Source organism: Lacerta agilis, chromosome 11, assembly GCF_009819535.1.
Source record: "Lacerta agilis isolate rLacAgi1 chromosome 11, rLacAgi1.pri, whole genome shotgun sequence".
Classification (NCBI taxonomy): Eukaryota; Metazoa; Chordata; class Lepidosauria; order Squamata; family Lacertidae; genus Lacerta; species Lacerta agilis.
Genome location: NC_046322.1, coordinates 18318079 through 18344716, shown reverse-complemented (window position 1 = coordinate 18344716; position 26638 = coordinate 18318079). Strand labels below are relative to the sequence as shown.

General features: G+C 43.9%; 1 protein-coding gene across 1 annotated transcript in view; it reads left to right on the top strand.

Annotated features, from left to right (window-relative positions):
• The window catches only part of PLCXD3 (phosphatidylinositol specific phospholipase C X domain containing 3), a 75061-nt gene extending 51719 nt beyond the window's left edge, over positions 1 to 23342 (top strand). Inside the window, exons 2-3 of the mRNA XM_033164493.1 lie at positions 1113 to 1821; positions 20404 to 23342. Of these exons, the coding sequence (XP_033020384.1) occupies positions 1113 to 1821; positions 20404 to 20560 (866 nt within the window). The 3' untranslated portion in view covers positions 20561 to 23342. The remainder of the gene's footprint in view (positions 1 to 1112; positions 1822 to 20403) is intronic.
• The last annotated feature ends 3296 nt before the right edge of the window (positions 23343 to 26638 follow it).

The window sequence follows — 26638 nt, the reverse complement described above, 5'->3', positions numbered from 1 at the left end:
CTTTCATTGACTCTGCAAGGTGCAAACTAATGCTATCAGAACAGTAGCGCAAGTGTGAAGCAATCAGGTGCCTTCTGAAAATAACATATTTTGTGATTCCCTTGCTGCACAGTGTGACGGATTGGCCTTAGGGTGGAGGAGGTATGACATCCCAGCACAGAAAGAGTTAAGACACCTTGACAGACAGTTCATCCTTTTGGGGGTGGGGCAATCCCCAGTTTAAAAGGAGGGAAGCCGTTTTTGGCAGTTGAGAAGAGGGAGTGAGTGAGTGGTGACTGTAAGAAGAGGGGTGTGGGGCCAGGATAGTGGTGGTTAGGCTAGGATAGGATGAAGATCAGTCGGTTATACTGAAAGAGTTTATGATTTAGATGTAACTAGGCTGATGGACTATTGAAGTACTTGAAACATGATGTTATGAAATAAATAAAGACTTGTTTTTGTTGAGCCAAGAGAAAAGGGGCGTTTATTTGGTCCAGCCATATATGGGTGCTCATGAGGAGGTGAACTCAGGGAAAAGGCAAAACTGACCTGCAGGGTGATAGTTTGTGTCTTGGAGTTTCACTCAGGAGGGGCAAAAGGGCAGAAACATCGGTAAGGCTACACAGGTACTAAAAGGGTTTAGCTAACTGATGCAGTGGGGGGGGGGAATCTAATGAGAGAGTGACCCGGAACTGATAGAGCTGAGAGGTATTCTCAACCCAGGAGCCCAGAGCAATATATATATGTAACAGGCCACGACAGCTGGACAAGAGAACCCCGTTACTAAGTTATCCCTAGTTATAATAAAAGGGGATTATCCACACAGACGGACCTCAAGAATCGAGGTGGGGTGGAGAAAAAAAGTGACCTGGAACACCTCAGAAATAATACACTTAGTAACAGAGGGGTAGTTGGCAGGGAGGTTGGTCGCACACAGGTAGCCCATTTGGATACTACTAGTGACATCTTTCCAATGCTAAAATAACTGATATTAAAACAGTTAGAGAGGAAATAAGTGATTTGTGTTGTAATTTGAGCTCTGGAATATTTTCATGCAACCCTGAGTATCAGTCTTCAAATGTTGCTTTTTTAAAAAAAAAAATGCAAATGTGTTGTTTTGTGTTATTTTTTAGGCTCTCATGACTCATTTAGTTTCTACATTGATGAAGCCTCACCCGTTGGACCTGAACAACCTGACACCGTCCAGAATTTTGTCTCTGTGTTTGGAACTGTGGCTAAAAAGCTGATGAGGAAATGGTTGGCGACGCAGACAATGAACTTCACAAGCCAGCTTGGAGCAGGCATACGGTATTTTGATCTTAGAATCTCCACCAAGCCCAGAGACCCCGACAATGAACTCTACTTTGCTCACGGTTTGTTCAGTGCCAAAGTCAACGAGGGCCTCGAGGAGATCAGTGCCTTTCTTGCTGACCACCACAAGGAAGTGGTCTTTTTGGACTTCAACCACTTCTACGGGATGCAAATGTGCCACCATGAAAAACTGGTCCAAATGCTCAAAGACACTTTTGGGAATAAAATGTGCCCGGCTATATTTGCTCACGAAGTCTGTCTCCAGTATCTGTGGGAGAAGGATTATCAAGTGCTGGTGTTTTATCACAGTCCAGTGGCTTTGGAGGTTTCCTTCTTGTGGCCAGGGCAGATGATGCCAGCTCCGTGGGCCAACACAACAGATCCTGAAAAACTGATCCAGTTTCTCCAGGCATCCATCATTGAGAGGAGGAAGAAGGGCTCCTTTTTTATATCTCAGGTGGTGCTGACCCCAAAGGCTAGCACTGTGGTCAAAGGCGTCACTAGTGGTCTCAGAGAAACCATCACAGAAAGGTGAGTGCCTTACAACTCCAGGTGTACTTGGATATACGGCCTAGGATATACGTGCCTACGGGACTGCATCTCCTGGTACGCCCCATGGAGGACCTTACGGTCTGCAAATAATAACACCTTGGAGATCCCAGGCCTCAGAGAGATTAGGCTGGCCTCGACCAGGACCAGGGACTTTTCAGCCTTGGCCCCGGCCTGGTGGAATGCTCTGCCCTGCGGGATTTGACATCTTTCCACAGGGCCTGCAAGATGGAGTTGTTCTGCCAGGCCTTTGGTCAGGGCTCAGTCTGACTCACTCCCCTTTTCTTTTTGTATAAGAACTAGTATGAAAGAGGCCTCCTAGCATTCTCACAGGCCCATATAAGGTCAGCGTAAACAGTTAGGCCGATGAGCACTTACTGTTCCCAAACCTAACCCTGCGGAAAGCCATCTAATTTCTGTAGACTTTAATTTGATTTTGACCTGTTTTTAGGAGGTAATTTAATTATTGTTTGATTTTATACCAATGTTATATATCTGATGTTAGCCGCCCCGAGCCTGACTTCAGCCGGGGAGGGTGGGATATAAATAAATGTGTTTTTAAAAAATTTATTATTATTATTATTATTATTATTATTATTAGGAAGTAAGATCCTATTAGAGTTGTCTTCTCTTATTCATTTATGATGGTCTAAAAATGTTGAAATGTTACAAAGGAAGCAGAAACAACAATTGTTACTGTTACTTGTGGATGGGAGCAATTGGCCAGAAATCAGATAATGACTGTTTCCCTCTTTTTTGGTCCGTATTATTTTCTACAGGTGATTGGGTTTAAGTATTCATTAATGTCCTTCATGCAGCTTGGGTCTGGGTCTGAGGATTAGGTGTGGCCACCATGCAGAGAGGAAGGAATGTGTGACCCAGATGTAAATATGTAGTTCACCCAACTTAGTGATCCTTTCTGAAATGAGAAAGGGAAGTGGGGACTGAGCATAAAAAGCAAAACACAACACAACACAACACAACACAACAAAAAAACACAGTGCTCTCATGCAACAAGGCAGAGCCAACCCATGACATTTTCTTGCCTGAAGTTAGGGATGGGGAAGAATACCTATTTATTTCCAAAAACGATTCTTCCCAATGGTTTTTATTCCTGTAGTAAGTTGCAAGGCACAGTAAAATGGCGTGAAGTAAAGGGCACCCTACTCCAGAAATTTATATTTATATTTATATCATGTCAGTAGATTTCACCCAAAGAATCCTGGGAAAGGTAGTTTGGTGAGGATGTTGAGATTTCTCTGTTACAACTCCCTAGCCCTTGACACAGAACTACAGTTCCCAGAGTTTCCCAAAGAGAAAGAATCATTGTTAAACTGATTTATTTTCTAAGTGTAGATGCATCTCAAGGGATGCTTCTTACCACATGCTTTACTTCTGTCAAAGGGAATTCATTTTCAAAACACTTTTCTTATTTTCTTTTCTTTGGTTTTAGGAGTAATTAATTTTTTCCTTGAAACAATTCACTTCAAGGATTACCCTTCTGAGTAATACCCCTCCCCACTCTCTCACTATATATAAGGGTCTGGTGACATCCGTTTCAGTGTATCTGAAGAAGTGTGCATGCACACGAAAGCTCATACCAAGAACAAACTTAGTTGGTCTCTAAGGTGCTACTGGAAGGAATTTTTTTATTTTATTTTGTTTTGACCTTGAACCTGATTATTCAAGTAGTGCAAAACCCATCTCTGCATCTTCTGTTGGGAAAATACCTTGAAATATATTTCCATTCATACAAAGGTTGCTGGAGGGATTAGTTTTTTTCTTACCATGCGGGATTAGTTTACTTCTTTGCTCTTCCCCACTTGAAATATTATTCAAAGAAAATAGGGCAATGATCAAAGTTCAGCTGCCTAGCTTGGGTTGGAAAACATCTAAGCCTTAGAGGGTTTCATTGTATCACTTAATTGTATGTTTTCAGTCTGAAATTTGATCTTACTGCTAATGCGTGCATTACAAATCCTAATGAATATTTGTGTAATGGTTATCTGAAGACCTGGACTTGCTTTCGAGTAACCAATATTTCAGGTTTTAACTCTCTCCACCCCCACAACCCCGTTCTCCTCCCGTTCCCAAAAGCTGTAAATTTGAGTCCAGTTAAAAACATATCTCAACCCTTTGTGTTCACCTATGCTTATTTTATTTTTTACATTTATTTAAAGAAAAAGTGAAAGCTGGCTTGTCCCCTCCCCCCCCCCCTGGTTCGATAGAATGAATATATTCATGGGTCTATTGCTTTATGTGTTTAGAATGGGCACCTTTATATAAGAAAAATATTTTAAAATAATATTGTGTTACAGAAAGAAATGACTCTTCTAAGATGTTGTCTGCTGTGAAACGCAGCACGCACTATCTAACAAAGGAAGGATGCTCCCCCCCTTTTAAAATAGGGGTGGGGGGGAATCTGTGGATTTCAACTCTCATCAGCCTCAAACGATGGAAGTTGTCTTCTAGTCATATCTGGAAGCTCCAGGTTCCACAACCCATTCAAAATTACTGTTAAAAGCATGCATAAATTTGTGCAGATACAATTAAACAATGGATGCATTGATTGAAATGCATGCAATTAATCAGCTCCAATTTCCTTAATTGGGTGATCTGACTCATATATGTATATATGTGTATATGTCGGGACGCGGGTGGCGCTATGGGTTAAACCACAGAGCCTAGGGCTTACCAATCAGAAGGTCGGCGGTTCAAATTCCCGCAACAGGGTGAGCTCCTGTTGCTTTGTCCCAGCTCCTGCCCACCTAGCAGTTCAAAAGCACGTCAAAGTGCAAGTAGATAAATAGGTACCACTCTGGCGGGAAGGTGAACGGCGTTTCCGTGTGCTGTTCTGGTTCGCCAGAAGCGGCTTAGTCATGTTGGCCACATGACCCGGAAAAACTGTCTGCGGAAAACATTGGCTCCCTCAGCCAGTAAAGCGAGATGAGCGCCGTAACCCCAGAGTCATCCATGACGGGACCTAATGGTCAGGGGTCCCTTTACCTTTACCTTTTTATATGTATATGTATATGTATATGTATATGTATATGTATATGTATATATGTGTATGTGTATGTGCACACACAGACACACACACACACACACTTGGAGAAAGGTGCATATTCAGACCCTAACCCTCCAAATGTTAATTCTTTGGGAGGAGATGTTCCACTGGAGGCTGGAAATATATGCAGCCAGCCATAAGGTCTTTGAAGACTGATGAGTTCACTGATGTGGCACATGAGTGCATGCCCACAACAAAGCAGCTTGTGCTGACGCCATGCATTGACGCACAAACACCGTCTCACCTGCCACAAAGCTATTTCTCTAATGCAGACGGGAATTACAAGGGCGCAGTTCATCTGTCCTCCTCAGAATGAAAAATGGCTCTGCTCTCCCCCACCCCTCTTCCCTCCAGCACCACAGCAAATGTACAATAAGGCAGCCCCGTTGTAATCCAGATAAAAGCGAAAGGCGTCTGCAGGCCTCCCCTAAAACAAAGCTCAATAGCAAATACATCATGTCTGCTTCTGGCTGATAATGTTCACTGAAGAACTCTGCTGCTTGATACCAGAGGTAGCTAGTCCCTGGTGTCTGAAAGAAGGTGGGGCGTGTAATGATGTCAGATTCCTCGAAGCTCTTTTCTGAATTCACAACTTCAACCTGGATTACTGTTGTATCCAGCAGCGATTGGCACGGGTGGGTAAATGGGAAGACTTGGGTGGGCACTTGCCTGTTATTTTGTCATTTTCACTTTTCTTAAGAAACATGGAAGGCTTGTGGCAACATCAGGCTTTGCATGTTCTCCTATACAGAGTGTACATGCCAAGCTCCCTTCTTCGACTAGCCGGCATCTTGTGCCAAATTCATCATGACCCTGCTGTTCTTTCTCCTCCCTTTCCATCCTGTTCTTCTCCTTTCTTCTACCTTTTACAAATTCAGCACCCCCATTGACTGGAACCAGAGGCTGGAGGATAAACAGCAGTCAGCTGTGTGTTCAGCTATTCAGTTCTAAAGGGGATCTGACAGGGCCATTACTGAAAATAAAAGCTGCTAGTAGTTCTTACGCTCTTAATTAGTTTGAATGGATCCTCCTTAAATCTAACCAACCAAGTTTAACACACACACACACACACACACAGCCCTAAAACTCCCAGGGGCAAGATGGAGTTCCAGGTACATCGAGGCCCTCACTCTGCAACGTTTCAGAATTTGAGGTGACGATTGGTCAATGGCCCTCCCCTTCCCCAATCTGGTGGAGCTGTTGATGAATGCTGGTTCTGTCCAGAGGAAGCCATCTGTCACCTGTGCCCTGATAATGAATGAGCTCTGACCTGCTGTACACAATTGAGACCTGGCCAAATGATCTGGTCTGGGTTCACCTATATACCTCCTATGCTGGCCTAACTGTGCCTGCCTGGGAAGTCAACACAGCTCCAACCACATCAGAGGGGTGGGCCTAGGGAGCTGATCTCAGGAGGAAAACCCCATTCTGAAAGTAGGAAAAAACCCATTCTGAAAGGCATGAAAAAATTGAAGGCACTTACCGGTACTTGTTCCCACAGATTTTCCTGGACATTACTGGGATTTTGATGTCAAGGGGGGTGGGGGGGATTTCCGAAAGGTGGCACTTTCTCCTGCATCTTATTTTTCTCAGAAATTTATTTATTTGGTTTCTCAGATTGAAATTTTACAGTCACCTATCCAACATTCAACACACAGCAAGGAATCTCTTGGACTCCCCCCCTGCCCTTTGTGGGTCCTGCTGCTAATCATTTCCTCCTGCATCTTTTATAACACAGTAATCCAAATATTTTATCTCTCCATTGTATTCCAAATTCACCATTAAAGTACAAGTGATATTCCAACCCTACTAACGATTTTAACTGTTTACAATGGTCTTTAAGATAAGTTATAAATTTCCCCCATTGCTTTCTCCTGGATCTTAGGCAAGTCAATAAAAAAACTGTGTTATTTTGGCTTTTTCTGTAAGCTCAACTTTGGGGGTGTCCTGGTTTTTACTTTTCGGAATATGGCAGCCCTACCATGGGTTTTCCCAGCTCTTGACTTCTGTCTTCAGGACACTGCTCCACCAAATGCCTCCTGGGTGTGTTGGAGCCTTCTTTTTTACATTACAAGAGCAGGCAGAGATGATCTCTCTCCAGAGGTATCTGCTCTCTGGCCCAGATTTTCTAACTTTTGTATGCACTGGTTTTTATCTTCAAAGGTTCTTACATCTCTTTGCGTTAGCTGCTCCAGGGTACGGCTGTATTTTTAGAGTTGGCGACGAGGATTAAATAATGACGGCTCTAACTGAGCCAGTGAGTTAAGGGAGTTAAGCCACAAAACTTGGTGGCAAAAACCCCACTAACCTTCCAGGGTTTTGGGTGCTGGGGATAAAATGAAGAGAATTCCACACAAACTATCCTGAGTTGCTTGGAGCAGAGGCAGGAATTAAATGCGAAGTATCAGGAGTCATCACCATTGCGTGGACAGGCGGAGTCCCCCAAACCCCAGGTAACCCCTGAGCGGAATAATGACACAAGACAATGTGCTATGGGATTAAAATTGGCAACAACTTTATTAAAATTCAGATGTAGGGAGACCTTGGCTCAGGCACTGGGCGTTTATCCTTCCCAGTCCCCAGCCTGGGAGACTTCAGGGTTATCCAGAATGTGTGGGGATTGGGCTGGCTCTGGAGAATGCCTGTTCAAGCAGAGAGCCCGCCCTCATTGGCCGCCACTGGAGGGGGAGAGCAATGACAACTTCTCAGCGTATGGCCAATGCCTCCCCCCAAGACCCCTTTAACGGGAACCCTGGTATCATAGCCGCAAAGGGGGTGAGGGTCACCGCATCACACACCCCCATTCAGGAAGATAGACTAAAGGATTGCACCCGACTGCCGCTTCCCAGGTAAGCTACACCTTCTATTGTGTGGGCAGGGCAGCCCCTCTCCTTACCTGGCCAATCCCCTGGCAATGCCTCCCCAGGCGGGATTGGGCGACTGGCTGAGGTAGGCGGAGACCTCCAGTTATCTAGCCTGGGGAGGATGAAGCCAGTCTGAACTACCAGGAGTTACACTTGGATCCAGGGGGCTGCGTGCGACCACGCAAAAGTCGCCCCCCATTTGATGTGGGGAGCGGTCTTTGTGGAAGCAGTTGGGAATAGCTCTAGACCAGCAGTAGTGCAGCTGGGGCTGCCACTAAGATTTTGCCCGGCAAAAACCTAGACTTTAGAAAAAGTGGGATTTTGAGGAGTAATTTGCAGGAATTAAGAGAGATAGCATGGATTATGGAGTCAAAATCTTCAATAGGGATGGGTGAATCTTGTGAATGTTGGTTTCCTTCATCTTTACACTTCTTTTTTTACAAATGTAAGTTCACTTCTCCACATTTCCACATCATTTTGTGATTTAAAAAACAACAACAGTGCAATCTAGGTATGGCCACACACACACACACACACACACCATACATTTAAAGTGCTATGATACAACTTTCAGCAGTCTCAGCTTCTCCCAAAGAACTATGGCAGCTGTAGTTTGTTAAGAGTGTGGGAAGTTATTAGGAGACCCCTATACCCCCCCCCCAGCTACAGTTCCTAGAATCCTTTAGCAATTAATTCCTCTTCACAGGGAACGCTGGGAATTGTTTCTCTTTGAGGGGAGTAGGGGCCTCCTAACAACTCTCAGCACCCTTAACAAACCACAGCTCCCAGAATCCTGTGGGGGTAGCCATGGAAGTTTAACATGGGGGTCATAGTGCTTTATATGTACAGTGTGAATGTTGGCCTATACTCAGAAGTCCCAATGAGTTTTATGAGACTTAGCCTCAGCTAACTGTGTAGAGCTTCACAACCCAAGTCTGTTGCAAGAAAAACAACACAGAGTCCTGTAGCGCCTGGAAGCAGACTTCGCAAACCTGGTGCCCTCCAGGTTCAAAATGTTCAAAGCAGGAGAGCTCACCTGCTAGACCTATTCCTAATAAGAGACCCCCACTCTCTGCCCTAATTCCAGACCAATCAACTCCTTTAACTCAAACTCTCCAAGTGTCCCTACTTCCCAGGGACAGTCCTGGATTTACAGAGGTTGTCCTCATTTCTGGTTTGATCCTGGAATGTCCCGCTTTTCCTTAGGATGTCCCTATTGTCATTGGAGAAACGTTGGAGGGTATGTTAACCGGCAAACTGCAACTGCTTCTTCCCCAACTTCCTGTCCCTCTGCAGACTCCTCCTGCCTCTTACCTTAACACATTCCATCCTCTCAGCAACTCCCCTGTTCCATCCAGTCTCACACCATGACCACGTACATCCCACCCACCATGACAGCGGTATTTTGTTCGCAAATCAATAAAAAGCAGCCAAGACAGAGACTCACATTTTGCCTCACTGCATTTGCAACTCAGTTGTTCATGAAATGGGGCTGGCGCTGTGGGTTAAACCACAGAGCCTAGGGCTTGCCGATCAGAAGGTCGGTGGTTCGAATCCCCATGACGGGGTGAGCTCCCATTGCTCGGTCCGGGCTCCTGCCAACCTAGCAGTTCAAAAGCACACCCCAAAGTGCAAGTAGATAAATAGGTACCGCTCCAGCGGGAAGGTAAACGGCGTTTCCGTGGGCTGCTCTGGTTCGCCAGAAGTGGCTTTGTCATGCTGGCTACATGACCCGGAAGCTGTACGCCGGCTCCCTCAGCCAATAAAGTGAGATGAGCGCCGCAACCCCAGAGTTGGACATGACTGGACCTAATGGTTAGGGGTACCTTTACCTTTACCTAGTTCATGAAATATCTCTGTAGCCAGTGATTCACTTCTCCTTTTCTTCCTTGTGAAAATTATTATAATACCTCATCGAGGATTTGTGAGGCTAAATTCATTAATGTTTGCAACGCACTTTCCATAATTCTTCATGGCTGGAAAAAGATGCAGACTTCATTTTGAGCAGTAGGATAAAACACAGTGATTTCATTATTATTATTATTATTATTATTATTATTATTATTATTATCATCATTATTACTGGTGGTGATGTTTTTGTTCCTTTGAGAGCCATTATTTCAATTTGATTGCACTTTCCTTGGCAAGGGGGAAAGGTGGGAGAATTCAGTGTTGGGACTTGTGCATTCCCACTTGACTGTATGAAGTAAAATTTTATAGCGAAAGAAATAAAAGGGGGTCTAGAAGAAGTTTGTAATGGAGATGGGATAACTTTGGGCTTGGAAAGACACATTACACTTGAGCCAAAACAGATGCACAAGCTGCTATGATGAAGCTATCCCCAGACTACATGATTTGAGCTTGTAGATGAATGACATATCCTTCAGCATATCTCTGATGAAAATGGGACGTCCTATTCCACAGAGCCTAGGGCTTGCTGATCAGAAGGTCGGTGGTTCGAATCCCTGCGACGGGGTGAGCTCCTGTTGCTTGGTCCCTGCTCCTGCTAACCTAGCAGTTCGAAAGCACGTCAAAAGTGCAAATAGATAAATAGGTACCGCTCTGGCCGGAAGGTAAACAACGTTTCCGTGCGCTGCTCTGGTTCACCAGAAGCGGTTTAGTCATGCTGGCCACATGACCCAGAAGCTGTCTGTGGACAAACGCTGGCTCCCTTGGCCATTAAAGCGAGATGAGCGCCACAACCCCAGAGTTGTCCACGACTGGACTTAATGGTCAGGGGTCCCTTTACCTATTCCATAATAATAATATTTTTATTATTTATACCCTGCCCATCTGACTGGGTTGCCTCAGCCATTCTGGGCAGCTTCCAACATATATAAAAACATTAAACATTAAAAAAAAAAACATTCCCTATGCATGCTGCTTTCAGATGTCTTCCAAAGGTTGTACAGTTACTTATCTCCTTGGCTTGGGGTCGCATAACTCCATACCCTCTAATATTTATCTGAAGAAATTACGGACATCCTAAGGAAAAGCAGGACATTCTAGGATCAAATGAGAAACCAGGATGCTCTTCTGTAAATCCAGGACCGTCCCTGAAAAACAGGGACACTTGGAGGGTCTGGAATGGATGAGGAAGAGGCGGCTGTAAGGATGGGTTTAAAGTGACCGAAGGATGGAGCACACAATGGGCTTTGACCTTTGGGGAGATTTTAAAATTGTAGAGCCGTCTAAATTAGAGTTCTGGTAGCTAAGCAACTGTCATGTAGAATATATTACTGCTTGATAAAGTGGCTTTAAGGACTGAAGCAAAACTGATTGGTGATGAGCAGTTTGGAGCCTTGGAGATCTGCCAGGTCCATCCTTTGTTTACTGAGCTTCATCAGAGAGGAGTGTTTCGCCTCAAGAGCCTTAAGACAATTGCCGTAATGCATGGTGTGAAGCATTAAACGCCCAAGACCAACACAATCTGGAATCCATCTACTATATAAATTCACAACAGCACCTTAATGTGGGATTACCACAATGGGTTCTGAAAGATACTCGGAGTCCAGTGTGATTTTCATGCTCTTTATTCAGCTCATAGTAGTGAGGAGTGTAGTTCCCCCAAAACGTTTGCTTTATATACACTATTTACACAATGGGCCCCACGTGATTGGCTAATTCCGGGATACTCCTGTATGCCAATCAGAGTGCGGATTCAATTCCACCTGGAGCTGGATTGGGTGGCTCCTGCAAACCAATCAGACTGCTGCAATCTCAATCCTATTGTTCTGGGACCAATCAGACTGCTGCAATCTCAATCCTATTGTTCTGGGACCAGTCAGACTGCTGCAATCTCAATCCTATTGTTCTAGGACCAATCAGACTGCTGCAGTTTGGATCCTATTCAACTCAGTACATAACAGGTTCCTTATTTTTTTTTTGCTTGTTATATCTTATTTCTGGGGGGGGGGGAATCACTGTTGGCATTAATTTCATGGGGGAGCTCTGTTTATGATCTCCATCTAGACACTTTTGATTGGACTGCCTATTTCCTACATTAGAACCTTTTAGATATGGTTGCTAAGAGAATCACTTATGGTGTCTCAATCATGTATTTTACTTTGTAGCTGCTGTGGCATAACAATAATTATTTTGCTGTACAATGCAGGAATGCATCCTTCCAGAGATCACAAAGATTAATCTAACCCGGGTCATTCCCATTTCTAGCTGTCTTGAAGAAAAGCTGTGCTGGTTACACTTTTTAGTGTCATTTTTCAGCTGCAATGGGGTGCAAGCATGTATTAAATCTAGCCATTTGTTACCTCGGGTTAAGAACTTAATTCGTTCTGGCAGTCCGTTCTTAACCTGAAACTGTTCTTAACCTGAAGCACCACTTTAGCTAATGGGGCCTCCCACTGCTGCCGCACAATTTCTGTTCTCATCCTGAAGCAAAGTTCTTAACCTGAAGCGTTATTTCTGGGTTAGCGGAGTATGTAACCTGAAGCGTATGTAACCTGAAGCATTATGTAACCTGAGGTACCACTGTACTAGCTTTCAACCTGTGAGGCTGGGTTCATGCAAAATTGTTGCCAAGTTGATGGTGACTTTTTACAACAGGGGAACTTATTTTTCCAAGTATCTAAGGATACCAGCATGTCTAAGCATAATCAGAAAAGAGCTGTTTTAATCCATTGCCTCTAGCAAAAACAAGCTAGCTAGATTTTACCCAGTGCCAATGGCCCAACAAAGAAACTTAAGAAGAAGAAGAGAAGAGGAGTTTGGATTTGATATCCCGCTTTATCACTACCCTAAGGAGTCTCAAAGCGGCTAACATTCTCCTTTCCCTTCCTCCCCCACAACAAACACTCAGTGAGGTGAGTGGGGCTGAGAGACTTCAAAGAAGTGTGACTAGCCCAAGGTCACCCAGCAGCTGCATGTGGAGGAGTGGAGACACAAACCCGGTTCACCAGATTACGAGTCTACCACTCTTAACCACTACACCACACTGGCTCATAAGGTGTCTCAAGGGATTTCTTCATTTTTCCAAGACTGGTTCTTACATTGCAAAGAACCAGATTTATTGCATTGAAGAAATGCCTTGAGCCACCTTAAGGGGTTTTTTTTTTGATGCACCATTCTCCCTGGGTAAAATCTAGGTTACCTTGGCTCTCCCTTTCTCCATTCATGTCACTTGTCTCATCATTCGTCCCCCTGCTGTTTCTTTATGTAGCTCTTGATTGCTCAGTGACACGTATGCCTTGGTCCCTGAGCTAGCTAGTTTCACTTTCCTGGATTCTCACATCAGTGCTCCATTTCACAGCTGCACGGTTAACCATGTCACTTTGGCTCCTACTCTTGGTTACACTCACTGAATATTCCATCGGGGAAATGCATCCAACAGCGCTGGGATGTATCAATTCATTACCGGCTCCCGCTGCAGAGAAAACGCTGCCTGTTTGATGTGGTTTTATTTAAGGAGATAACATATGCTGTGTACAGGAATGGCAGGTCAGGGCTATTGTAATTGCCTGGAGTTGAATTACCTCCAGCCGTGTTCTTGTCAGATATCATAAGTGAAGACAGGGTAAGTCTGGTCAGTATTTTCTTGGGTAATCTCCATCTCCAGCGGATACACAACTGCCACAGGCATTGGTGCTGGAAACTCAGCATCAACAAACAGCCTTTGTGATGGGGTATGAGCTGTAAGGAATCTTGTGTTGAATAGGTAGGTCACATACACTTGTGCAAGGATTATATACTTGCCTTTATGTTCCCTTATATATTAGGAAGGTGGAGAAATGTGCAATCATGGTGCTGTTACAAAAGCTGGGTGCCATACCTGCAAGATTCCAGGGGGGCCCAGGGTCTGTGTTCCTTTGGAGAAATATGGTTAAGAAATATGGTTTATTCACCAGTTTACACCTTCAGTCTCCATGGAGGGAGTCCAGGTCTTACAGCATGGTTATTTCAAGAGGAGCTTGTCCCCCCACAGCAGTACAGCCATGGAGTCCAAGGCATCTCTCCTAGCCAGCCTTCAGCCAGCCTGCCCAAGATGGATCCCAGTCTTTCTTCCTCCTCCTCCTCCTTCACAGAACACCCTGCTAAAAAATCCCTTTTCCTGTCACCTTGCACCCAATTATCCTGGCAACCTTCCATACCCCAGTCTCTGTTCACACCTCAGGGCAAGGGGGTAAAGGACAGTTCTCTTGCATTGCCAATGGCTCTCAATGGCTCTAGCTTGGCCAGGTCATTTTGCATAAGCTAACTCAGGGATTCATCTGCAGCTTGTATTTCTCCCTTCGCATTCCAAATAAAAAAAATCCTACCATTTATTAATTTCTAGGGTTGAGGGGGGGTCCCCCCCAATCTATAACATACCTTTAAAGTTGCAGTGGGCAATTTTGGCGAACATTTCCTCATGACTGGCAAGGAAAAATGGGGGGGGGGCATGGAAGGCTACGGGACAAATTCAATTCAGTTCACATTTAAATTATTATTATTATTTATTAAGTTCATATTCTGCTCTTCATCCACAGGGTAGTTTACAGCATAAAAATACAAAATGAAAACACAAAACAACAACAACAACAACAACAACAACAACAACAACAACAACAACAACAACCGCAACAACTACCCAACAATAACACCCCCTCCCGCAAACACATTTAAAAGGCCATAGCATGTTCAATCAGCGAAATGCCTGGTTATAGAGGAAGGTTTCTGCTTGGTGCCTAAAATTATGTAATGAAGGTGCCAGGCAAGCCTCCCTGTGGAGAGCATTCCACAAACAGAGTAAAAAAGTTGTTGTTCTCATGTTGTCACCCTCTGGACCATGGGCCGGCAACCTAAGGCCCATGGGGGTTGTTTAACCGGGCCATGGACCCCTGCCGCCCACTCAGGGTCCCCCGCCGTCCACTCGGTCGGTCGGCTCCCGTGCTAAACCAACACGGAGCAGAGCAGGGACCGCCTTCCGCGACGCTGGCTGGCTTCCCATTGGCTGCAGGAAGCCTCCTCAACACCGGAAGGAGCACCAGAAATAGCATTTGTGCATGCGTGCGCATGTGCACTCCGGCCCACAGCGCCGTCTGCAGGACCGTGAACTGGCCCAAGCCACAAAAACTGTGCTGACCCCTGCTCTGGACCGTTTGTGGGGGGGGGGCATTGAAGAAGGGCCTCAGATCATGATTTCAGAGTCCAGGTTGTTTTAATGGCAAATCTTCATAATCCCCCCTTATACTACTGACTTGCCTTTTCCCTAAACTAAAAAGTCCCACATGCTGCAACCTTTATGTGGGGCATAGAGAAAAAATAAATGCCACCTTCATTAAATCATCCTCTGAATACTCCCTGAATATGAATAGCGTGTAATGCTTGTTACAATCTCTTACAATGGATGAATTATCTAACAGCAAGGCACTTAAATACCTTTTTTTAATAAGTCTGGGTAGCAGTGTCAAATGACCTCCGTACCGAGGCCCACGGTGCTCGCTGGCTCTCGTCGGCGTGTACCGAACCACATCAGCCCAATAAATTGACAGAAATTACCGTAATTGCTCCACATGGAATTCTAGGACTTGCTGGCCTTGAATGCAGCCAGCCAGCAAGGAGGCTTTTGATGCGATCTCTCTACTATAGTAGAGGCCAGTTCAAAGGATCCAGTTAAAAGAGGAACTGAGACTCCGTATGGGAGAGGAAGGCAAATTCCTCAGCCGACAAATATAAATGGTGGGAAGGGTATCTGTAGCAGGAGTGCAGGGTTTTTCACAACAGCATGCAAATGTGTGTAGCCTCCAGCGCCTCTCTCTCACGCCTGTGGGAGTTTGAACAGAGGGTTTATCTTGTCACCAAAGAAGGTCGATGGGAATAGACACCACAGAGTCAGGCCCTCTGTGGTCTCCCGTGAGACTGGCTGACTGTAACAGAAGGTATGCCTTGGCAGCCCATCTGTCTGGGAAACACAACAGACCTCAATGACTAGGCAGCTAGCCATCCTTCGTTAAACCTTTGGTGTGTTTTGAAGCTTCCTGCAAAAGCCAACCATTTCCCTCGTGCGTAACTAGATGTACTTCTGGCCTGGACCCTTCCAGGGATACTACCGCTCGTCTAAATGTTCAGCTGTCGTTAAAATTAACAACAGTAATAATACGACTCTTCTTTAGTTATGGAGAAATGAGAACACAGGCCAGTTACTGTAAGACAGGGGCAGGGAACATTTTCCTGCTTGGCTTGGGGGCTACAACATTGTGGGCACATGCCAGGGGTAGGTGGGGCAAGAGCTAAAAGTGGATGTGGTTTCAACCCATTTGTACTCCACACATACATCTTCATCCTGCATCCAAGCAGCAGGAGCCATGACCACAGGTCAAAGGCACATTCCAGCCTGTAAAAGCTCTTGAGGGGGGGGGGGTCTGGAGTAGAGCCAGTGATGGGCGTGTCCTGAGAAGGGGTGTGGCCTGGGGGCCACTTTGGTCCTTTGGCCTGAAGTTCACCAGCCCTGCTCTAAGAACTGCTTTGGTCACTCTGTGTGATGACTTCTGTTGGGGGAGAGACAAGGGAAATGTGTCCCTGTTAATTCTCCTCAACCTCTCAGTGGCTTTTGATACCATCAACCATGGCATCCTTCTTGAGCAGCTGTCCGAGTTAGAGGTGGGTGGCAATGCTTTGAGGTGGTTGCTGTCCTGCCTGGGTGGTCACTTCCAGGGAGTGTTGCTTGGGGAGTGGTTCCCTAGACCAGATGGTTGGGAGGCTGGATGATCTTGATGGGATTACGCTCCCTCTGGAGGAGCGCATACATAGTTTGGAGGCACTTCTACATCTGTTGCTTTTGGAAAGCCCTCACTCCATTACAGAACAGGACATTGGAAAGTAATGTGCGAGTAGCTTCTTGGTGACATGGATGATGATGTTGGACTTAATCGCCCATCAGCCCCATCCAGCATGGCCAAAATCAGGGATTATGGGAATTGTAGTCCAACAAATTATTGAATGCCACAGGTTCCCCATCCCTGACATATAGATTCTTTGGTGATCTCAGGGCATCGGCCATGGAAGTTCTTCATTCTTATAGGCATCAGACTCACTGGAAACAAGTGGAAGTAACTTTTACAAATTTATGAATTCAGCTTTTCTAAATTGCCATTCGGCAGCCGTGGAATTCATTCTGCTGAAATGCTTATCTATAATTCAACACTCTCCAATTGCTGGATAAAATTTGGAAGCATATTCAATCAGATGGCACAGTTTAACATTTTGAGGCTGGATGAACATTTTAATATGATTGATCACTACCCGGTAGTTTCTCAGCAACAACCATGAGCTGATTACTTCCCCCATTCCTCGCCCCCGTGTGATCAGTTCCTTTTAATAAGAAACCACCACCGACTTGGAGGACTTGTGTTTCTTGGTGGGATACAGCAAACAAGCTCAGCCAGTGGAAGCCTGTGCAAGCACTTCCACTAACACAATGCCCCCCTCTCCATCCCCCTATGCCCCCTGCATCTCTCAAATAGGCTTCAGGAGGGGGCCAGAAGATCCCCTGAGCAGTATGCAGGGGGAAGAGAGGTCAGGTCATTCCACCAGGCAAGCTGAAGTGCTTCCAGTGATAGAGCAGTCTGCTAGCACTATGCTGAATTCCTCTCTCTGAGAGACAAGCAAACAGCAATACAGTGGTAGCTAAAATGGAGCCCTCCAGATATTGTTGGACTACAGCTCCCATCCTCCCTGACCATTGGCCATGCTGGATGGGAGTTGTAACCCAAGAACATCCCAGGCTTCTTCAGTGGCCTGCCTCCTCTCTGCTTCTCTGCCCCCCTCAACTTCAGCCTCTGCTTCTGCCTCTGATTCTGGACTACTCTCCCAGCCTCTTCCTGCTCACTAGACCCTGTTGCGTCTTTGGCTTCTGACTCCTTCTCCTCCCAGTCTGCTCCCTCTTCTCACTCATCACTGTCCCACCACCAGTTCCCTGGCTCTGAGCCTTCTTCCCTTAGGGGTTCCCCTGCTGATGCCTCCCACCACTCCTCAGCATCCAGCCAGTCCATGACACTGGATCACACAAGGCCACAGTGTAAGGGGACAGGAGACATAACACTTGGCTTGCCATGGCACCAATCTGGATCTCCCTACTGGTAGCTGTTACTTACTAGGACTATGTACTGGATCTGGCTGGTTCTCTGATCCTGAACAGGAGTGGGCTGCTTTGGGGCAACCCAGGATTCAGCCAGATTGGGTTGAGGCAGCCCAAGATTGGCCTGGGCCAGGTCAGATTCACCTGGAGTGATTGGGGGATGTCAAAAGAGCCGGGGGTGATTGTGATGAGGAGAGGAGAGGGAGAAGGAGATTTGCAGGCTACCTGTGTGTTCTTCCTCTCCCCCTACAACTGCATGTTTCACCATGTTTGAGTGGTCCGGGGGGAGAAGAAAACATTTGTTTCCTTCTCCCCGTCCCTCTACCGCATGACTGCCCAAGGCCCCCAGATTGGGTCGAGACTCAGATCTGCATACTCTAAGCTCCAGGTCGTCTTGGGTCAGATCAGGGCCACTCTGTAGCATTGGAACCACAGCCCTGTTATTTATCCCGAGAGGAAAACTGGTACTGGCATTTGGGGTGGGTGGGTATTTTGATGCAAACTTGAGGAATCATTAGGAACATTACATGGATGGAGAGATCTTTCTCTGACTCTCCAAAGACCTTAGCTACCCGCAGGTTTTTGTGCTGGGAAAGAGGAACACATTGGGCCAGACACTTTCTCTCCCCCTCCCCCCTTCTTTTTTAACAGCCAACCAGAAGGTGTTTATTGCTAATGTCAGGGTGTGTAATGTAGCTGTTTTATGTTTCTAAGAGCATTCAGCCATGTGGGTATCTGCCATGCCACATGGGCTGTGCTTTCCCTGAATAAACTGCTTAATGAGGCCAATTACAGGGATGGAAGCACTGGGAATTACAAGGAATGGTAAACAAGACAAGGGACAAGGGACAAATTTGATTTCGTTTGAATTCTAATAAGAAACTACCTAATTCTCACTTCTCAAGCCAATATGTGAACCAAAACACATCTATCTTTTGAAATTCGCACTTCTCCAAATGTTGCAATGCAGTTCTCCAGCCAAACAAAAATGCACATATTAGGGGAAAGTGTGCATAACATGCACATATGAGTGAAAATGACTTTTAAAATGCATATTAGTGAAAATTGATAGCAATAATGTATATAGTAGTCAAAATTGCATGCAAAATGTGGTTTATTGGCAGAAATTTGCACTAAAATGTTAACACATTTACATGAGGTATTTGGTTTCTAAAAAAAATTAAATAGCTGCAGGAATGTGGGGAATTGAATTTATGTTTGAGAAATTAAGAAACCCAGGCTAATGGATCTATACACCCTTAAACAAATTTGTACATCCTTAAACAAGACACACCACCTCCAGCCCAGGGAAAACACAGACTTGTTTTTTTCTTCTCGTTGCCATGTACATATGGAATATTTTTTAAAAACCTTAAAAATGGTTCAGAATTTGGTTGTGCTTTGAATTTTAAGATTATCTGTAGAAGGAAAAATATACTTTCCTTCCTGCGAACTTCTCCTCTTGAGGAGAATTAAATGAAGTAGACTTTTGTTAAGTTGGATTCTCTGTTGCAGTTTATTCAATTATATTTGCTACCTCCATTTTTATTTTTATTTTGAGACCTGGCCCATCAGGGTGGGGAACCATTGACCCTCCCGATGTTTCTGAACTTCAATCAGAACATCAAAACCCAGAGAGCATCCAAAATGAAACCAAAAACAAAAAAGAACATTTCTCAAGATGCTGAGAATAGAACCCTTTCTCTCTCTCTCTCTCCTCTGCCTGGCATCTCGAGGAACGTTGATGGGAGTTGGAGCCCAACAACATTGATGGGAGTTGTCACCATGTCTAAAACCCTGGGAAGCAAAAGTAACAACAAAACCACTGCACATCGGCTGAAATAATAATGACAAAATTAATAATAATAATACCAAAGATACTGTAATGAAAAATAAACAATGGAACCAAATACACTTATATACATGTAACGTATATGACCAAAATCAATACAAAAGAACCATTCAGCTTGAGATGTATTCAAACAGCTCAGTGCCAACATAAGTTTTCAAAGTTCACTAGGACAGAAAAACAAACATACAAATGATGTAGGCACAGCTATATATTAATCATATATACTTGAAGAACTGATGAAGCTTCCTTTGCGAAACCTGTTGTAATCCGGAAGGCAGGTCTTCTTCCTTCTTCTCAGGTGCCCCTCTGTGAAAGAATTCAAGATGACTACATCCCACTACCGACAGCTTTGTTTTTCCAGCTGATTGGTTCTTTTGTATTGATTTTGGTCATATACGTTACATGTATATAAGTGTATTTGGTTCCATTGTTTGATTTTTCATTACAGTATCTTTGGTATTATTATTATTAATTTTGTCATTATTATTTCAGCCGATGTGCAGCGGTTTTGTTGTTACTTTTGCTGTTTAGCACCACTGTGGTACTTCTCATTGTTTGTGTTTAAAACCCTGGGAAGCCAGTGCTGGCCATTGTAGATAATACTTAGCTAGATGGACCGATGGTTTAACTCAATATAAGGCACCTTCTTACGTTCCTGCACATTTTATGCTTTCAGTGGTGGGTAATTCTTTTTCTTCTTCCTCCCTAGAGCTCTCCCCGCCATGATGCAGTGGGTCCAGACTCAGACACCGGGCGAAAGTGGTATCAACATTGTCACCGCGGACTTTGTAGAACTTGGCGATTTTATCAGCACGATCATAAAACTGAACTACATCTTGGCTGAAGGCGAAGCTGATACGACTTGATAGTACCGTAATGTGTCCAACATGCTCTAAAGTGGAACTTAATCTCCCTTAGTTGTGTTAGGTTGTAATCTTGTGGCACAGATTTTGCAAGCACATGCTGAATATTATTCTTTTCTTTTGGACATGCTGAGGACTTAGTAAGGATGGGGGGGGGAGGAAAGAAAATGGGTTGTTGTTCTTCTACTTTGTCTGATCATTTCTTGACCTTGATTAGCTTGTGTCTCATGAAACCCAACCAGGTTTCATTTACACAGTTATCTTATTCAAGAAAGCCATTCATAAATATTTCTCCAACAACCACATGTGGTTTTGGCCATATTGAGGATCATTCGCTATGCTTAACTTGTAAGTGGCATTCATGAATTGCCCTTTGTTTGTGCAGTAGATTCTCATTGCCTTTAGTAATTCTGCTGCTGAACAAGAACATTGTATAGTCTTATCCAGGTGCTCCATAAATGTATAAATGTTTCAGAAATTGGTGGCATCAGGTTTGTTAAACTCAAGTGGGTGGGAAGGATATGGCATCATAACGAAAAGACCAGTCAAAAGTTAACAGTTGCAGTTACAATGCCTAATAAGGTGCAGATTTCCTGAAAATTTTAAACAGTTCAAACATACGTTATTATTTGTGTTGCTATTGCTTTTAAAAGAAGTTCCCCATTGCGAGTCTAATTCTGTCTTCTCCTGTGAGGGGCAGAAGGCTTGTCATAGACTTCTGCAAAGAGTTTCATTATGCAGTTTTAGAGGGTGACTCTACGTTATCATTTGGAACCATGGCTTCCTGAGAAGTCAACTAAAAAAAAACTTTGTATTGATTTGTCACTTTAGTTAGTTAGTTATAAAATGCATTAACTGCCTTTGGGGTGTGGGAATACAATGGAGCATCCAGGGAAAGGGCATGACTGGAATCTTGAATGGAAGCACTCCATGCTGCAGTGTTCTGTTGCAAGTCCCACTTGTTAAGCTAAAACAAGCTTTTCTTGTCTGAATGAATGAATGAATGATGAAAGCTATTCCTTCTAGAGCAGGAGTTTTCAAAATGTGGTCCATGAGCTTCATTCAGGTAGTCTGCAGTGTGTCTGTGGATTTGTGGTTCAAGATGAGAGAAGGCACACCTATCCCGTTAAATACTGGTACTGAATTTTAATTGTGTTTTTGTTGCTTCTTTTATTGCTTATATTGGATTTTATTGTACTACAGTTTGCATTCTATGGAATTCAAATTATAGTGCTGCAAACTGCAATATAGAAGAAACAAAAGAAGTAATAAAAATACAATTAAAAAGCTACAGCAAGTAGCACCACACATTACAGTTGCTACAACAGGTAGAAGAAACAATAAGTGGTCCGTGAGGAGGGAGAGAACCACTGTTCTAGAGAAAGTTACAAAGGAAGACTGCCCCATGTTGTTCTTAAAGGAATATCCAAAATGTTTATATACTTCACCATGTAAGGAAGTACTACTGCACACATAAACACATAAACATATCCTAGAATTCAGAGATACAGTTGGAAGATATGTAACCCCCCCCCGGCATTTTCCCTCATAGTACTCACTGGTATGAAGTACCAGTACTTCTTCTTTTGTGGCCCATGGCAGCCATTTTGTGCTTGCACCTATGGTACTTTTATTAATACCTGTATATGAGTACCAGCACCTCTTTTTTTTAATCCCCCCAAAAGAGAGAGCACATGATAAGTACCTGAAATCATCTTAAGACCTCATAACAGAACATGAAGAAGAGATCTGATAATTTATTCAAATTTTCAGAGAAACTTGAGGAACAGCCTAGCTTAGTTGATCTACCAGCTGCTGCCCTGCCACACATCTTCTCAGAGTGTGGACACCATACATAAAATCAGATCTTTCACAATCATAGCCCCACTTCAACTATCTCTACTTCTTCACCTCTGGATCCCACATTACTATAATCTCACCCCCTTTCCCTCTATTAATTCTCCCCTCCCTTGCTTCACTGTGACTGGAAAACCTCCAAGTCACTTCGATTGTCCCACTCAGTGGTGAAATGTTATCTGTAATTCTAGACTCTCAGCTTAGTGGTTTTACAGGGAAGTTGTTTAGTGGGGTAAGACATATTATTCCACTTACTTCAAAATGTCAGCTGGGGGTCCTACTTCTCATTCTGCTGAAGGGGACCCTAGATTTCTGCTTCAAAGTCCAGCCTTAACTGCACCCCCCTTTCTGCTAGGACAACAGCAATGGGTGTGCAACATTCCCATATTCAGCAAATTGTGATCCAGGGTAGCAAGATTCCAAGTTTCTTCCCTCCCTGAGGCTCCTTCTTTTAGTAATATCCCTAGATCTTGCTTCTATTCCCACCTGTCCAAACTCATTTGTGTGATGGAGTATTGGGTGGTACCACTGGTCAGTGGCAAAGCACAGGATTTTCATGCACAAGGTTCCAATTTTGGTCTCTGGCATCTCTGGCAAAAGCAGGCGTGACCACAGACTATGCTTCTTGGCACTGGTGGGAGTCCGAATGCAACAACTTCTGCAGAGTCACAGGTTCCCCCAGTCCCAAGTTACAGGGATCAGAAGGGTTGGTAGAAATCTTTGCCTCAGACTCTGCAGAGCCTCTGTTAGTCACAATACTGGGAAAGACAGACCAGTGCTGTGACAGTAGAATGTATCCTAGTCATATATGAATGGATAGTGCCCAGGATTCCCCTGTGCTCATGCACTGAAAGCAAATATCAGTTGTGGAGCTGGTGGGAAAGCTGCCAAAGGGGAGTTTTCCCATGTCCACCATAACTAGTCTTTTGAGGAAATCCTGATAAACTTCCAAGGAATCCCATGGCTCCACAGACCATAGTCTGAGAAAACCTTGGCCTTAAGTTAATGACGACAAGAGAGACTAGACGCTGAACATCTATGGGCTAATACTGTCAAATGTTCAAAGATGGGTAATCATCCAACATTGTCTGCTGAATGGAGCGTATGAAACATCTCATCGACACCTGACAACAATTTTCATGGGAAGAAGTGATGGGGGGAAAGATCAGTTGTTGGTTTTTTGTTTAAAAAAACCCTATTGGGAACAAACTTTCCAGAAACAAGAATTATTCTGATCCAACACAGGAGCACAAGCAGCCATCCATAACAGTTGCTGATGCAGATATGCTACCAAACATACAACTGGATGGATTTCTCCATCCACATTGTCATGCATATCCATCACCTACATTGAGACATCATCAGATGTGAATTAGGAATCTGCACCCAGAATTATCAGGTGCTGCGCATAGCTAAAGCCAGGGCTGTTTTTCACCTGGAACTTGTCGGAATTTAGTTCTGGCACCTCTCAGGTTGGCACCATTGCCATTGTAAGAGAACAAGGGAGGCATTCATGGTGAGTTCCAGCACCTCTTTTCCTAGAAAAGAAGCACTGGCTAAAGCCAATATGTTTAGGGATGGGTATCTCTCTGTGTGTTTGTGTTTGTTTGACCGAATCCTGTATTTACATTTCAACACCCATTTAAATCCAGTGTGATTTTTTTTTCTGGTTCAGTGGAATGTTCATAAATATTCCCTTCTGGTGTTGTAGGACGACAAAACACAGCCGCCTATTGTGCACCTTAGAAGCGGGCTTGGGGAACCTTTGGCCCTCCAGATGTTGTCAGACTCTGGCTTCCCATCAGCCCCAGTCATCCCATCAACCCAACGTCAGGGCTGACTGACTCCCAACAACATCAAGAGGACCACAGGCTCTCCATTTCTGTCTTAGGAAGCGCACACATTACCAGCTTAGAACGCTGCAGGTCATTCTTTTTCTCAATGTAGATTGAAGCTGGTTTGGGGGAGAATGCCTCAAAACACAGTATGTCATTAGAAATGACAAGGTTGATAAGGATCATGTGTATACCACTTCCCCAACCAGCGTTGGGAGCAGACGGAATGCAGAGTGTGTACTGAATGCAGCAGTGTGTACACAGCCTTAGAGCGAGCGATTCTGAAGATGGATTGTCAGTCTGCTTTACAGAACAGCTTCAGTGTACTTTATTTCAAATAGGACACCCAGAGAGACAAGCCCAGCTGCCTGAATGCTGTCCTTTGTGTGGACCGTAAGAGCTCAGCCGATAACTATCTTAGAAATCTAGCTTCTTTTGCAGTGAAGCAAAAGCTAATTGTGTATTATACAATATGTGTGGCATAACTCTGCAGTAGCTTCTGTGTTTACATTGTTCTGAACTGTTCCCGTTTACTTGCCGACAAAAAAAGAAAGAAAGATAAAATGCGCTGTATACTATGTAAAATGTATTGATTACCAATTTGTTAAGAGTTCAGTGATTCCTTCTTCCCCCAGCTCATAATTTTGAAATTGTGCCAGTGTTCCTGTAAGTTTTCACGTTTGTGTTTGTGTGTATGTATGTGTTCAGGGGTGTTGGGTGTGTACTACGTTGTACAATATATGAGAATTAGCAACTTCAGCCTCAATGGAAAGGGTAGTTGTGTTATCTTCCTTAACGCTACAAATGTTCCAGCTTGTGAAATCTTGAAGTTTCATGTGTGCTTGAGGATTAATGTATTTGGGCTGAGATCTAGAGAGCTCTTTAATAGAAAGACTTATTTAAAAACCATCGAGTGCATGGACTTCTTGAAGCTCCCTAGATCTCACCCCTAGGATTCGGTTGCTTTCCTTCCTAGTATGCAAGTTTTAATTGTAAAGATTTAAGAAAAATGAATGTTTGCTTTAAAAAAAACAAAAACAATGTCAAATATACAACCACAAATCTTACAACGGAATAAATTTGCAAGGATTGATTTGCAGGTTTCATGATAATTAAATCTGAAATTCAGCAAAATCTGTGTTTCGCTGCCAGGTTTCAAACCTGGGAAGGAGAGAGGGAGGACAGGTTTTGTGACACTGAAACCAAAGCCAGATACCAAAAATTCTAGTTTTATTCCTGAAACTTGGGATATAATATTTTAAAACAAACATAAATACACGCTACGTTATGCTAGGTTTGTTCTTCATTGTTCTGAATAGAAACCAGCTATTATAGATAGGGGGGATTTGTCAAATTTCAAATTGAATGGAAAAAATTACCTACTTCCACACTAATTTATACCGCCAATTCACACAACCTCTTTAAATAATTCAGATGGTGCATTTGTCACAAACAATGAAGGGAATCACCAAACAAAAAAGGAAGCAGTTTTCATTCTGACACATATCAAAACACTGGTGTTCTGTCCTCATCATTGAACCCATACCCCTCCTTCAGTGGGTGATATCCAACCAAGTCATATACAAAGCAGACCCATTTAAAATCAATAGACAACTTCATTGATTTCAGTGGGTTTACTCTAAGTAACACTGGATACCCCACAGAATGCACTAACTTCTCTTTACCTAATTCAAGTACTCTAGCAACATTTTACTGCCAACTGCCAATGTTATCAAGTCTGGAGTGGGTGGGAGTGGAAGTTAGTTGACCAGACATTTCACTGAAGTTCTGAGCAGAAGTAAAAACTGAGATTGGTATTCCTTTCACGGGGAGAAAAATAGATTCAGGCTATAATCCTAAATTCACTTACTCAACACAGTGGGACTTGATTCTCTCTAAACATCCATAGATGGTGCAGTAAGGCTGCAGTCCTGTAACCTGGGAGTCAATGGGACTTACTTCTAAGTAGACATGACTAGGATAAGATTACAATCCTGTGCATATTCACATGGGAGAAGACTCTGAGATGTACATCTGAGCGTAGGCTTGTGGTACACCTCCTATTTTTTGAACAACCCACTTCTCAAGGTAGGAGTAAATATAGTCCTGCTACCAAAATTCAACTGGAGATAATGCCATTCTTATTTGCAAATTATTATTATTATTATTATTATTATTATTATTATTATTATTATTATTTTATTGACATCATCATCTTTATTTATTGCCTGCACTTCACCCTAAGGTCCCAGAGTGGGTTACAACAATTAGAATACAACATTAAAAACAATTAAAAAACACCTTAAAAGGGAAAGGTACCCCTGACCATTAGGTCCAGTCGTGTCCGACTCTGGGGTTGCGGTGCTCATCTCGCTCTATAGGCCAAGGG